Here is a 13,191-nt window from a genome sequence, read left to right on the forward strand (position 1 = left end):
TTTAGTATTACCATTTATTGGTGACAAACACTAAGTTTTACTTACATTCCATGGGGAGAAAAAATTCCAGCGTAAACAATGAATCGAAGCGGTACTTAACTCGCAAGGCTACGGTGCTTTTCATCTGGACCATATGCAGGACCTTAAACTGCACACGCTTCTGTGCCCAGTAATACAACATCAAAAGCAACACAGTTTCAGAGATAAACACGGGTCATTCTTTTCAGCCCTACATGGAGATGTAATCAACAGTACAAAGCACTCAAGGAAATCCCCTTGCGGGTTTGTGTGTACTACGTGGAGACCATATCCTGTAGTGTAGTGAAAGCTACGTGTCTTCAAGAGCCAGGTGTATGTACACACGATTTTTTTTTAATAATCTTTAAAACAAAGATCAAAGTTCATTTGTTTAAGTCCTGTTGCATTAACAAAAGTAAAATAGAAAAAGAACCAAATGATCATTGAAGTTTAAAATTCCTAAACTGTCCAGTTTATACAACCGTGGGAGACTTCATCAAGGACTCTGAGAAGCCCAGGACCGTTTCAGCTAAACCGGAGGCCACACAGTTTGCGTCACCGAAATGGTCCTGGGTTAGTCCAGGAAAGTCAAGACGTATAACCACATACACATGGATATGATCTTTGCTGATTAGATTACTGAAGTCAGTCTCAGACAAGTTTCTAAACTGTGCTATGTAACTAGATACAATTGAGAAACTCCCAGATGAAAATGTATATAGTGTCATTTCAGTCAAAAGAAAATAATAAAACTAAGAATATGTAATCTCTTTCGGGAGAGAAAGCAGTGGTGAGGAGAGAGTGGGCGCCACGGAGGCGGGGGCCGGAGCACGCGAGAATGGTTAGCTGGCGCTGAGTAGGAAGCATGTGATTTTCTCTGGTGCTTTCGGCCCTGGGGCTGGTGTACGGCCCCGCTCCCCGGCGTGGGTGTCCAGGGTGTGTCCCAAGGGCTTGAGTGAGCCACTGAGAAAGGGTCGTGCTCTGTTCCCGGTTTCCTTCACACAGCCCCAACACACAAGCACCGAGGGGTCCGGGGCCACGTGGCAGGCCCCGCCGTGCCCCCCAGCAGCTGCCTGTATGTGGGGACAGAACAGCACCCGCGAGCGCAGCCACGGCCGCCGCCTTGTGTTCCCGTCTTCGTCACCACTGCCGCCTCTGGTTCTTCACCCAGCACGTCTCTCGGCCCACTGGAGGTATCAGAACTTCCAAATTCTCAAAGCAGTTTCAGGATTTTCAGTATACGCGTCGGGGTTTCACAACGGTTCGTGGCCAGAAAAGGTTCAGCACCTCCCACACCTTCAAGGAAGAAAAGAAAGGAGAGTGATGCCAGTTTTGAAATGTAAGAAAATTTAACCCATGTTGAAGACGAGAAGAAATCGGCAGACACTGAAGCCCAAACGCACAGGACCGCTTAGGACCACTGGGTTCCGGTTTTCTCAGGATGCGCCGTCAAGTGAAAAAGGTGAGGAGAAGGAGTGTGTAGTGTGTGGTCTCCGGGAGAAAAGGAAGAATGCAAGGAAGACAGGACTGTATTTGCATAAAGAAACACACAGGAAAGATACGTAAGAAACTACTAACCATTGTGATCTGTGGGTGGGGGCAGGGAGAGTGACGTGGGTGAGGGCTGCGTGGGGGGCAAGACTGACCACCCGGCATCTCTGGAGATCACTGTGGGGTCTGAACCCTGTGTATGTATTACCTATTCTCATTTTTTTTAAGAAAGTCAAGCTCTGCTCACAACCTGGAAACCTTTCAGGGAAAGGGACAGAAAGTGATAGAGGGGATGTCTTACTATTGAGTTGAGCAGGCGGTTTGAATTTAATGCAAATGAGGAACAACAGAACTGCCTTTCCGAGTAAATCAGCTCACTCACACAGACATTGGTCCATTTCCTGTTCTTGGCATCTCTGTACTCGGTTGGTCCAACTCAGAGAGCAGCTTTAAGATGTTCAGTGCAGCCTGGCAGGGACAAAAAGAAGAGTCAGAGCATGACCGCCACCCGGGGCCACAGTAAGACGCTGTTTGAACAGGTAGGCGAGGGACAAAACAGGGAGTCCCACTAAACCTCACATTCCCTTAATATTTGGACTTTCGGTTTGAAATACAAATTACAAAATAAATTATCCATGTTTACCTCATTGAATCACAACCTCTGCTAATTTTCTTTTAATATTTTTAACTTTATGGTAGCTAGACTACACATTTTGTATCTTGCTTTAGAACAGAAACCTGTCATGTTCCCTTGTTAGAATACGTTAATTTGATGTTTGCATTATATTCCATCAGGCGGATATACCACAGTTTACCTAGATTAATCAGTTCTTTTTCTCAGTTTTGTACTTCTCGTTAACAGTAGTTGCACCTGAACGGAGACCAAAATAAGGGACTTTCTACAGCTGCCCGAACCTGGGCGTGTGGTCTGTGTTCTGGGAGGAGAGGAATGGACACAGCGCTTGGAGGGGGTCCAGGACCCAAGTCCACCCCCCAGGCCAGCACAGGGACGGGAAGGAGAGTCTAAGGCTGATGAATTCTGATAAACAATGAACAATCAATAAACTGAGGAAGAAATCTTCAAAAATACGAAGTCTATAAAAGTACCCAAGTCTCCGGGAGAACCCTTCTCCTGTCTGCCCAAGGCCAGCAATAGGCAGGGGCCAGGAGCCCTGGGGAACGTACCATGTCATGGCAGGACTCCACATCCTTTCCAATACCATGGCTGATCAGAGGTGGCTGAGAGGAGCAATTGATAAGAGATACAAACTCGTTCTTGTTGTTTTTGGGGAAGTCTTTGTATTCAACCTGAGGGGAAAAGAAAACGGAGGCCGAGTAGGGCAGTGGCGAATACGCAAGGAGCCCAGCAAATGGAGAAGACACGTCTTTCTCCTGCTGTCAACCAGACACGACTCCTGCTCAGTGAGCAGACTGTCCAGGGCACCTGCAGCTGGGGGTACCCAAAAACCCTGGTCGGGGAGAAGGGGGGGGGTACCAAACACCTGGTCTGAAAGAAGCCATGTCCTTTTCTGCTAGGTTGAAAAGGGCCAGCACACTGAATCCATTCTTGCTAGAACTATCACTAAGATGACAAGCTTTGTTACTACGGTTAGCTTGGATTTTGTAAAAGCTTATTTATTAGCAAAGGACAAGGTGATTCTGTTACCATACAGGCTTGTCCCATACTTTCCCGAACTCCCTCCACCCGCCTCAGGACCATCAGGTACCACGTGCCCTCCACCCTTCCTCCACATAAAGACCTGGATTTAATAAACGAGGTGCAAGGCTCATTTTCTGAGAGAAACCCAAAAAAGTTGAGTGCACTGAGGTCTAGACCACACAGCTCCGCCCTAACAGTTACCTGGAATCCCTGGACTCTGGAAAGATAGTCCAGCTGCTCAGAGGGTCTTGTAAGAGGTCCATGGGGTACGTGGCCTGAAGAGATGTTATTCTTTAAAATGGTCTCGGCTGTGGGCGAGGTGCCCCCATACAACAACTCACGGGCTATCATGGCAGTTACCGTGGCCTTGGCCGGATTCGGAGCTGCCCTGGTGAAATCTTTGGTGTGGTGTCCTTGACTGACTCCTACGGCCTGGGCAACCTCGGGCACCATGGGAAGAATCCCCGCGGGCAGCTGCTGATGACTAAGATAAGGCATCCTAAACTCATCCTCTTTATTGCCTAGGGAGGGACACGCAGACAGATCAACACGAGGCCACGTGCGCCGCTAGGAAAGACCTTTGCCACCCCGCCGGCCCGCCCTCGGCACACGACAGCTCGGGGAAGCCGCAGAGCTCCACACTGCTCGTCGTTCCAGGGGCCACGCCAAGCCCAGACTCACATTCAGATCAAGACAGTATTAACATCACACTTACTAGTCCCATTTTCATCCCCAGAGCCAGGTTCAAAAAAGGTTACTTTTCTTCCATCCCCTGGTTTTTTTATTGGTGTCTTAAAAAAGAAAAAAAAAAAAGGCCATGAGCGGAAATCAAACTGTCGCAAGATTAGTTCTTACTCTCTGAAACTATACCAGCTCCAACCAGCGTTCATCTGTGGTTTGTAACCTTCTGAAATATGAAGAGGTAATCAGCAGAGAAGCCCTACCCCCACGCCGAATGGCCCAGCAGCCTCCTGCGTTCCCCCCCCGAACCGCGCCCGCCCCAGAGCCACTCCCGCCCCCACGGCCTGTCCTCTACCAGAGGAGGCTAAGAATCCTCCTGAGCCGGGGGCTCAGCTCTGCTCAGCACTCACAGGACGACAGGGGAACGTTTAACCAGAGGGAGCCAGAGATGCTAGATGCTTTCCCCAAGGCGGGGGAAAAGCAGCTTTTAGATGAAAGCTAAACAAAGACTTTTCTGGAACTAATATCCAATTCAAAGAAAAGGTGACATTTCCAAAGATAACAAACGGGGGGAGGGGGCGGGGGGGAATGCTATGAGAGAAAACTTTTGTCAAACACGGTCTCCTTTCTGAGAAGGGAATCCTCTATCAGATTTTGGAATGAAAAACCCCAAAACCAAGTCCAGGCTCTGTGCCGATTCTCCGAGGAGTGGCCACGGCAGAGGCCACAGCCCGCTGCCGGCACGGCTGGCACAGGGGGGGTCCCGTCCCGGGACCTCTCAGTGGAAACAAGCTCGGTCAAGAACCCGCTTGAGGGTACTGCTTTACCAATCTTGGCAGAAGATTTTGTATCTAGTGTTCAATTCATAAAGAAAAAAAGAATCCCGAATCCAAACTACGAATTTCCTTCCATAAATCCCAGTGTGTCGGTGTCCCAGAAAACCCAAAGCCTGCTTCCCAACTAGCAGAAGCCTGAGGCCGCGGGTCTTCCACGCGGGCCCCACCGCGAGCACGAGGGCAGCCGCAGACAGGGTCATCTGCAGCCCCGTCGCCCATCCTCCTCCAAGTGGAAAGGGGCGAGCTGCCCTCCAGCCAAGTGTCCCCGACCACAGAGATACAGAAACAAGAACGACTTAACCCAGAGCCACGCTCGGAGCCACGGACATGCAACTCCCCTTCTGACCACATTATAATGCTCCAAACAGATAGGACGCCGCTCAGCAGGGCTGTTTTCCTGCCAGGAGGATGAAGCCTTGCCCTGAAGCCTGGCCCTGGAGGTTGCCAGAGTCCCCTAGGATGAGGCGAGGAGGTCATCTTGCCATTAGAGAGCAAGGACACAGAGCCCCGAGCAGTCACCTTCTCCTCTGATTTGAGGGCTGGTTTGGTGGGCTGAGCCTGTGGGACTTTAAAACCAAGGATCTCCAACATGTTCTCAGCTGCGTTGCGTTTGGCCACCTTCTTGTTGGTGCCTGTTCCTTCTGCGGTATGGTTTCCCACCTTCACCTGCATGAAGACGAAGTCAGGACTCAGACCAGTGCTTACACCTTCAGAATAAGACTGGCAAGGCAGTGGCGTGTGGGCAAAAGAACCCAACAGCGACCACAAGCCTCCCAGGGGCGCCCGTGGCGGCCGCGGCAGCCGCCGGTCAATGTGAGATCACAGAAGCTTACAGGCCCTTTAACGTAAGGAGTTCTAAAAACGCACTTCCTGACGTGACTCCCTCTGACACTCATCTGTGCTGCTGAGGGTCTGCGACCCGGGGCACGTGTGTGGAGCCCAGCCCGGGACCGCCTGCACGGCCACGGGCAGAGCGTTCCCCCCACGGAACCCTGCAGGCACTATGCAGCACCCCGCCTCCGGTGGTTCTGTCGTCTCCTCTAGACTTATGAGATGGAGGAAAGGTTAATGACGGAGGCAGGCACGCAAACTACGCTTACAAGCCTGTCGAGTCTGCAGCCAGGGCCCTGTAACTGCACAAAAAACGGGAACATCCACCCAGTCGTTGAAAATGATCTGGTTCAACAAAGTCACTCACTGTTCACAAATGAAGTTCCAACGTGTCTTTACTTTCATCTTCTGCATGTAAACAAAAACGTTAACCGATTCTCATGCTAGAACTATGCTCCTCTATCAACAGCACGGGCGGCCTGCTTTTCTAACACCATCTAACACTGTCACGGCCCTTACGTGACAGAGAACACAGAAAGTAAAGAGTATTACGTGTTTTCTGTATTATTTGTCAACTGCGCCCTGGCCCAGTGGGCCCCGCTCCCCGCCGTCGGACGTTCGCACTACTAAGACCATGTTGCTTGTAGTAATTTGATGCCTTAAATCGTGTCCTCGCATGCGCACCGCACATGCTGCTGAGTCAGCGGACAGGAGCTCATCCTCTCTGTGACATCTGTACTACACAGACGTGTAGTTTATACATGCGTAACACATCTATAAACACCCCCCTTCCCACCAGCCCGCCCCCCAGGAGAGCTGAGTGTTCACAGGTTCCAGCACGTAACCATGGCTTACAACCCCTTCCGAGCTGGTCCTGATCACAGACCAGACCAAAAAGCCCCATGTCCCAGAACTGAGAGTCAAGGAAACCTTCCCTGGCCTGTGAAGAGGGCTCTGGGGTTGAATCCTGGCCTTGCCATCTACCAGCTTTGATTTTGGCCAAATTACTGATCCTCTTGGTATGCTGCCATCTTCCTTGCAGCCTGGAAGGACCGTGACTTTACTCGCCTTCTGACTGGGGAGGGAGAACACGCCGAGAACACTTCCCAAGTCATGAGCGAACTGCTACACGAGAGCAAAGTACTGGGTTTTTCACCAGAAAACACCATTAAATTCAAATCACAAAGTAGACCGCCCATATGAGTAACCGTTTCACAAATACAAGAAAACACTCTGCACTAATCCAAAGTGCAATCCCAATCTGAGGAGGACCAACCCTAGACTCCAGATTCTACAGATTGGGAGGAACAGGAACAGATCCTTTGATAGAACTTGTAAAATTTACCTTCTGAAAAGAACAATACAAGCCTTCAAGGAGATGTACTGAAGAGAAATGGTCACCCGCAATCCCCCTGCCCTAGCACCCATGACCTGGAGCAGGTGTCCGAGTTCCTACCTGCTGACTCAGCAGCACGTGCGGTGCGCACGCAAGGACACGTTTTAAGGCATTTACTACAAGCAATGTGGTCTTACTATTGCTAACGTCTGATGGCGGGGAGCGGGGCCCACTGGGCCAGGGCACTGGACCTGGCCCCCTCAGGAAAGCACCCAGCCCCCGGACCCCTCCAGCCGCGTGGGGCGTGGTCACAGAAGGGCTGCCACAACCCATGCTGACCCACCTGCATCACAAACTCTCTGCGGCGCGGGAGGCCTCGCTCTGTGAGGAGCATGTACTCTGGCTCCTTCTCCTTTTTCGCCTGCTGGATCTGGGCCAGTCTGCTGATCGGGTTCATCCCCTGGCCGCAGTCTGTGCTGCTCTGTAGCTGACGACAACGGATGGAGACACCATGTGCCATGTTAGCCACAGAGAGGACCTCGCCAATTCAGGGGTCAGGACACAACGCAACATTCCTTTATGTTTGATCTAAGTGCCCAGAATTAATCAGATCTTTTTTAAACCTTCTTAAAATTAAAAGATACTTAGGGATTTTCTAGGATTGCTCTGAGGTGACTTTTTAAAAGGCTCCTGGCAAACCAACATCAGTATCCCACTATGGGTAGGCAAGCAACCCTGAAAAGTCTGCTTTTTAACAATAAATTTCAACTTGACAATGAAGAGAGAAAAAAATACAGAACACTACTCCTAAAATTCCCCCCAAAAGTCTGTTATAAGATGGGTCCCCAGCTTTCTTAACAAGGACTCAAAATCCAGAAACTATTTAAAAAACACACACACACGAAACACAAAACCTCAGGCTGACACCACGTGGAAAGAACCTAAGAATCCCACAGTTTCCTCCCAATGGCCATCTTTAGCGCCACGGAACCCTCAGCCACTGCTCGTGTGGGGTGGTTCCTGGGATCTCCTGAGAGAAAAGGGGAGCTGCAACAGTCTATAGCGTGTGCTCACCCCTGGGCACGGGGTCTTGGCAAAGCGTGAAACTACAGCTGGCTCTCGAACAACAAGGGTTTGAACTGTGCAGGCCCACCTAGAAGTGGATTTTTTTTTTTATAACTATAATAGAGTACAGTAAGTGTATTTTCTCTTCCTTAAGATTTCCTTAATAATGTTTGCTTTCCTCCAGATTACTTTACTGTGCGAATATAGCATTTAATACATACACACGTATACAACATATAACATATAAAACATATTAATTGACTGTTTATCTTATTGGTAAAGCTTCTGGTCAACAGTAGGCCGTTAGTGGTTAAGTGTCTGGGGAGTCAGAAGTTAAACCCAGGCTTTCCACTGTGGGGTGGGGGCCCGTGCTGTTCAAAGGTCAAAACTGTATACTGACAATCAGAACAGACCCTAGTATTCCTAAACATGCCCTAAACAGAAGGGCTGGACTCTTGTCCCTTCTCTGGGTGGGGAAGCAAGGGGCTAGTATAATTTTTGACAGGTCCATTGACATGGCTTAAAAAATCCCAAAGAATAGGAGGTGTTTGGTGAAATGCCTCACTGCCCCCAGACGCCTTTGCTCCCCACAAATCTGCTTCACACTCGCACCAGTTCAGCGGTGAGCGAGGTGGAGGAAGGACACTGTCGCCATTTGCTCTGCAGAAGGGCACTGCAGATGCACACGGTTCCTGTGATCACCCCTCACCCACGACGTGTGTACACAGCTGCCAGCGCCTCGGCGTCCGCATCTTTGCCGAGGGGGCTCCTGGGAGGAACCACCCAAGGTGGCCCCTGCACCAGGCCTGGCAGGTGGCACGTCAGTGCCTATCCTGTCACTAGGGTCAGCAACCTAGTGAACCTTTTAATATGTCCTCCCCCGTCATCTACAGGCAATGGAAATACCCTCTTCGATCGAGAAGGTTCTTACCCTGACTATGGATTTTGTTTTCTTTTTGATTCTGGGCTTCACTCGCTCGACCGTAGGCAGGGGTGGTAGCTTCTTTAGCTCCTCGAGGACAGCGATAGCAGCGTTTTTCTTTGAAATCTTCTTGCTCTTCCCTTCACCTTCCCCAACAAACTCCCCAACTGACACCTTGGTCACAAAGCTCTTCATATGGGGGGGGGCCACTCTCCCGGGCAACCTGTTTCAGAGGGAAAGACTGAGTGAAAGCGTGACAGACACTTCCTGCCAGTGGTAGGACACACTGCTCAGCACACGACCTCCCAGGAACCACAGGGAAGGGCGAGTTACGGACAAGACCTGATCAATGCAGGCAGCGTAAATATCAGCAAAAGAAAACAGTGAAAATCCTGAATGCTTTTCTTCCCTTCCTTATTTCTCAGACTTGCTAATGTTCTTGGGTCTGGTTGGTCCCCCATACAGTTAGTACGGAGTAAAGAGGAAAACAAGTTCTGCTCCCACCCTCCGAGCAGAACGGCTCCCGTCTTCCCAGGGTCAGAGACTGTCCTGAGTTCAGGGGATCCACTGCAAATGGCAGAAAGGAAGCTGTCCCAGTGAAGTCCAGAAATAATTGCAACACGGAGAGTTCAAGTTTAATATTTGCTCTGAGCCTCCAGCCAAGTCTGAGCTTATTAAATCCTGATTGCTATGCAGCTTTAAAAAAGAATGAGAAATTTCAAAGCACTGACCGTGATTTCCAATACACACTAAGTAAAAAAAAACCAAACTGCCAAGAGTTTATACAGTACCCTAACTTTTGTGTAAAAAAAAAAAAAAGATTTATATATACCCACACATATACACAAATATATAAACAGACACACATGTGTGTGTTTATATGCTTATTTTTGCAAAAAGAAACACAGGATGGATAAAGCAGAAACTGAGAGAATTAGTTCCCTACAGCATGTGGGAGGGACTGTGTAGAGCAGGGACAGGATGACGCTTCTGAGTGTATCTTTTTGTATAGTTTTGACTTTTAGAAGCATTTAGTGTTTTACATATTAAAAATATAAAAATAAGTCAACAAAGATGGGAGAAAAACACTAAAATTGAGTGTGGACAGAAACTTACAAGTAAGGTTCTTACTGGATCACACAGAAGGAAAATAAAAATTGAACTAGCTAACTTAGGTTAGGTAAGACACTCTTGAAAAGAACTAAGGACTCACACTAGCAGATTTCAAGACTTCCGATAAAGTTATAGCAACGATGCCCTCACAGCATTGTTTAAAGGCAAACAATGAGATCAATAAATCAGAACAGAATGCAGAAACAGACCTGCACACATTTGGTCTTGTGATTTCTGGCAAACACACCAAAGTACATAAAAAAAAAATTTTTTTTTTTTGCACCGTATCATTATTTTTAATGTCCAGCATTTACAATACGATGGCCAGAGCTTTCTCCCCAAGTTTATAAATTCTCAATTGGCTTGTGAGGCCAATAGGGATACTTCTTCTTGTCTAATTTGGTTTCTGGGAAGACTTCATTCAGGTCCTCCCTCAATGGTCATCTGATCAAATGGAATTACGTTCCTCATCTTCTCCAGCTCTTTTTCATATTCCTCAATCCTGGCCTTTGAGAGAGACAAAAACTCGGCACAACTTTTCACATCTTCTTTTTCTTCAGCATCCACCTGAACAGTATATTTATCCTCTGGCACAGGAACCTTCAGGGCATTAAACTTCTTCTCAAAGTCTACCAAACCAGCCTTCGCCACATTGGCCTTGTAGTAAGCCCAGTCGATAGCAGGTGGTTTCTCAGGGAGACTAGCCAACCTGGAGGTAAGTGTCTCATTCCAGGATTTCGGGGAGTTAGCAATGGCCTTCTGGTTTTGGGGTATGATCTCCCCCAAAGCTACCCAGTCAATGGTTTTTAGAGCAAGTTTTCATGCAGCCATCTTGAGATCATTCACTGACCCCGGCGGCCCAGAGTCCACAGCAGCAAGGACAAAATACTTTTTTTTTTTTAAAACAAAAGTCTTAAAGGGGGGGGGGGGGAAGCACTACATATCCACGTGGAAGAAAAGCTGAACCACACAGTCTCAAACTCCACCACAAACAACAGGTACCTGGAGCCAGAACACAGACCTAAATGTGAAAGCTAAAACTTGTAACACTATCAGAAGAAAACATAGGAGTGGGGCGCCTGGGTGACTACAGTTGGTTGGGCCACTGCCTTCAGCTCAGGTCATGATCCTGGAGTCCTGGGATTGAGTCCCACATCGGGCTCCCTGCTCAGTGGGGAGCCTGCTTCTCCCTCAGACCCTCTCCCCTCTTATGCTCTCTCTCTCTCTCAAATAAATAAAATCTTAAAAAAAAAAGTTCTGAAGAGACACTAATTTGGAATCATTTAAAAAAAAAAGAAGAAGGGGCGCCTGGGTGGCTCAGTTGGTTAAGCGACTGCCTTCGGCTCAGGTCATGATCCTGGAGTCCCGGGATCGAGTCCCGCATCGGGCTCCCTGCTCGGCAGGGAGTCTGCTTCTCCCTCTGACCCTCCTCCCTCTCATGCTCTCTGTCTCTCATTCTCTCTGTCTCAAATAAATAAATAAAATCTTTAAAAAAATTAAAAATATAAAAAATAAATAAAAAAAAAGAAGAAGAAAACACATGTTCAAGGCACCGTTTTCCTTTCAGTGCCTCTGTCCTTCACTGTTGACCCCCCAGGAACCCCATTCCTGTGTCACCTGAGGTGTCCGTGTTGGCTGTGTTTGCATTTCTACGTTGGTAGTTTGTGGCTTGTTTATGTGTGGGGAGTTTTTTAAAACAAATTTTTTTTTTTTTTAAGATTTTATTTATTTATTTGAGAGAGAGAGAATGAGAGACAGAGAGCATGAGAGGGAGGAAGGTTAGAGGGAGAAGCAGACTCCCTGCCGAGCAGGAAGCCCGATGCGGTACTCAATCCCGGGACTCCAGGACCATGATCTGAGCCGAAGGCAGTCGCTTAACCAACTGAGCCACCCAGGCGCCCTAAAACAAATTTTTATAAAAAGAATATAATTTAATGGTAATAATAACTTAAAACAAAAATGGAAGCTACTGGTTATTCTCTTAACTTTTCACAAGATTAAATACAGATTTTCCTTTTAAAAAAAAGAAGAAGAAAACATAGGAGAAAAGGCCTGGAGCATGCAGTTGGCAAACAGCTCTTAAAAACACGAAGTACCAGCCATAAAGAAAACAAATTCGGAGCTCCTCGAAATTAAAATAATTGTTCTCATCAAAAGACAACAATTAGAAAATACAGGGAGTCCACAAAACGGGGGAGAACATTTGCAATATATGTATCTGAGGGTTTATATCCAGAATACTGAAAGAACCTCTGTAAGTCAACTACCAAATTAATGAAAGACTTGAACAGGTACTTTACGAAACAAGATCTCTAAATGGCCAATAAGCATATGAAAAATGATCATTTGTCATCAAGGAAATGCAAATCAAAACCACAATGGAATACTGTAATATACACAACACCCCAAAATGGCTAAAATTAAAACAACTGACAGCATCAAGTGTTGACAAGGATGTGGAACAACTGGTCAGAGTATAAACTAGTACAATCACCTTGGGAAGCAGCTTGACAATTTGTTTTACAGATTTTATTTATTTGAGAGAGAGCACGAGCATGCATGCACGAGCAGTGGGGAGGGGCAGAGAGAGGAGCAGACTCCCTGCTGAGCAGGGAGCCCGAAGCGGGACGATGCAGGACTCGATCCCAGGACCCTGGGATCATGGCCCGAGCCGAAGGCAGATGCTTAACCAACTGAGCCACCCAGGCGCTCCCAACTTGACAATTTTTATTAAACACTTACCCTTGACTTGGCAATTCTGGGTGCACGGGTACACAAGAAGCCTTAGCAGCTTTATTCATAAAAGTTCCCAACGTGGAAACCACTCACAACGTCCATCAAGAGGACAATGGATAAAGCACAGCTTTACATTCATACAGGGAAATACCGCACGGCAATTAGCTCCTGCCATACATGGATGAGACTCAAAAACACTCTGTTGAGGATTAGAGACTTGACACCGAACAATCCATACTGTATCATTCTATTTATATGAGGTCTAAGAACAAAGAAAATGAAGCCATAGTATAGGTTTCAGAAAACAGCTTCTGGGTGGGTGTTAACTTGAAAGGGGCCCAGGGACTGCTGGAGGTTATGGGAATGCTCTAGATCTGGATCTGGGTGGTGAACCACAGGCTCGAAACGGGCTGTGCCCTGAAGACATGCCCATTTTCTACACGGGAAGCACACCTCGACAGATGGTCAGCATGAGGTCTAAGTATGGAATTAGGAATGGAGG

General features: G+C 47.8%; 1 protein-coding gene and 1 pseudogene across 1 annotated transcript in view; both read right to left on the bottom strand.

Annotated features, from left to right (window-relative positions):
* The window catches only part of STAU1 (staufen double-stranded RNA binding protein 1), a 38,837-nt gene continuing 25,646 nt past the window's right edge, over nt 1–13,191 (bottom strand). The window contains 9 exon segments of the mRNA XM_044918586.1: nt 1–1,314; nt 1,892–1,977; nt 2,695–2,817; nt 3,371–3,690; nt 3,885–3,960; nt 5,206–5,352; nt 7,197–7,340; nt 8,850–9,044; nt 9,046–9,063. Coding sequence (XP_044774521.1) covers nt 1,299–1,314; nt 1,892–1,977; nt 2,695–2,817; nt 3,371–3,690; nt 3,885–3,960; nt 5,206–5,352; nt 7,197–7,340; nt 8,850–9,044; nt 9,046–9,063 — 1,125 coding nt within the window. The 3' untranslated portion in view covers nt 1–1,298.
* Nucleotides 10,298–10,784, bottom strand: LOC110576703 (annotated as a pseudogene).

This window comes from Neomonachus schauinslandi, chromosome 10 (genome assembly GCF_002201575.2).
Source record: "Neomonachus schauinslandi chromosome 10, ASM220157v2, whole genome shotgun sequence".
In the NCBI taxonomy this organism is placed as follows: Eukaryota; Metazoa; Chordata; class Mammalia; order Carnivora; family Phocidae; genus Neomonachus; species Neomonachus schauinslandi.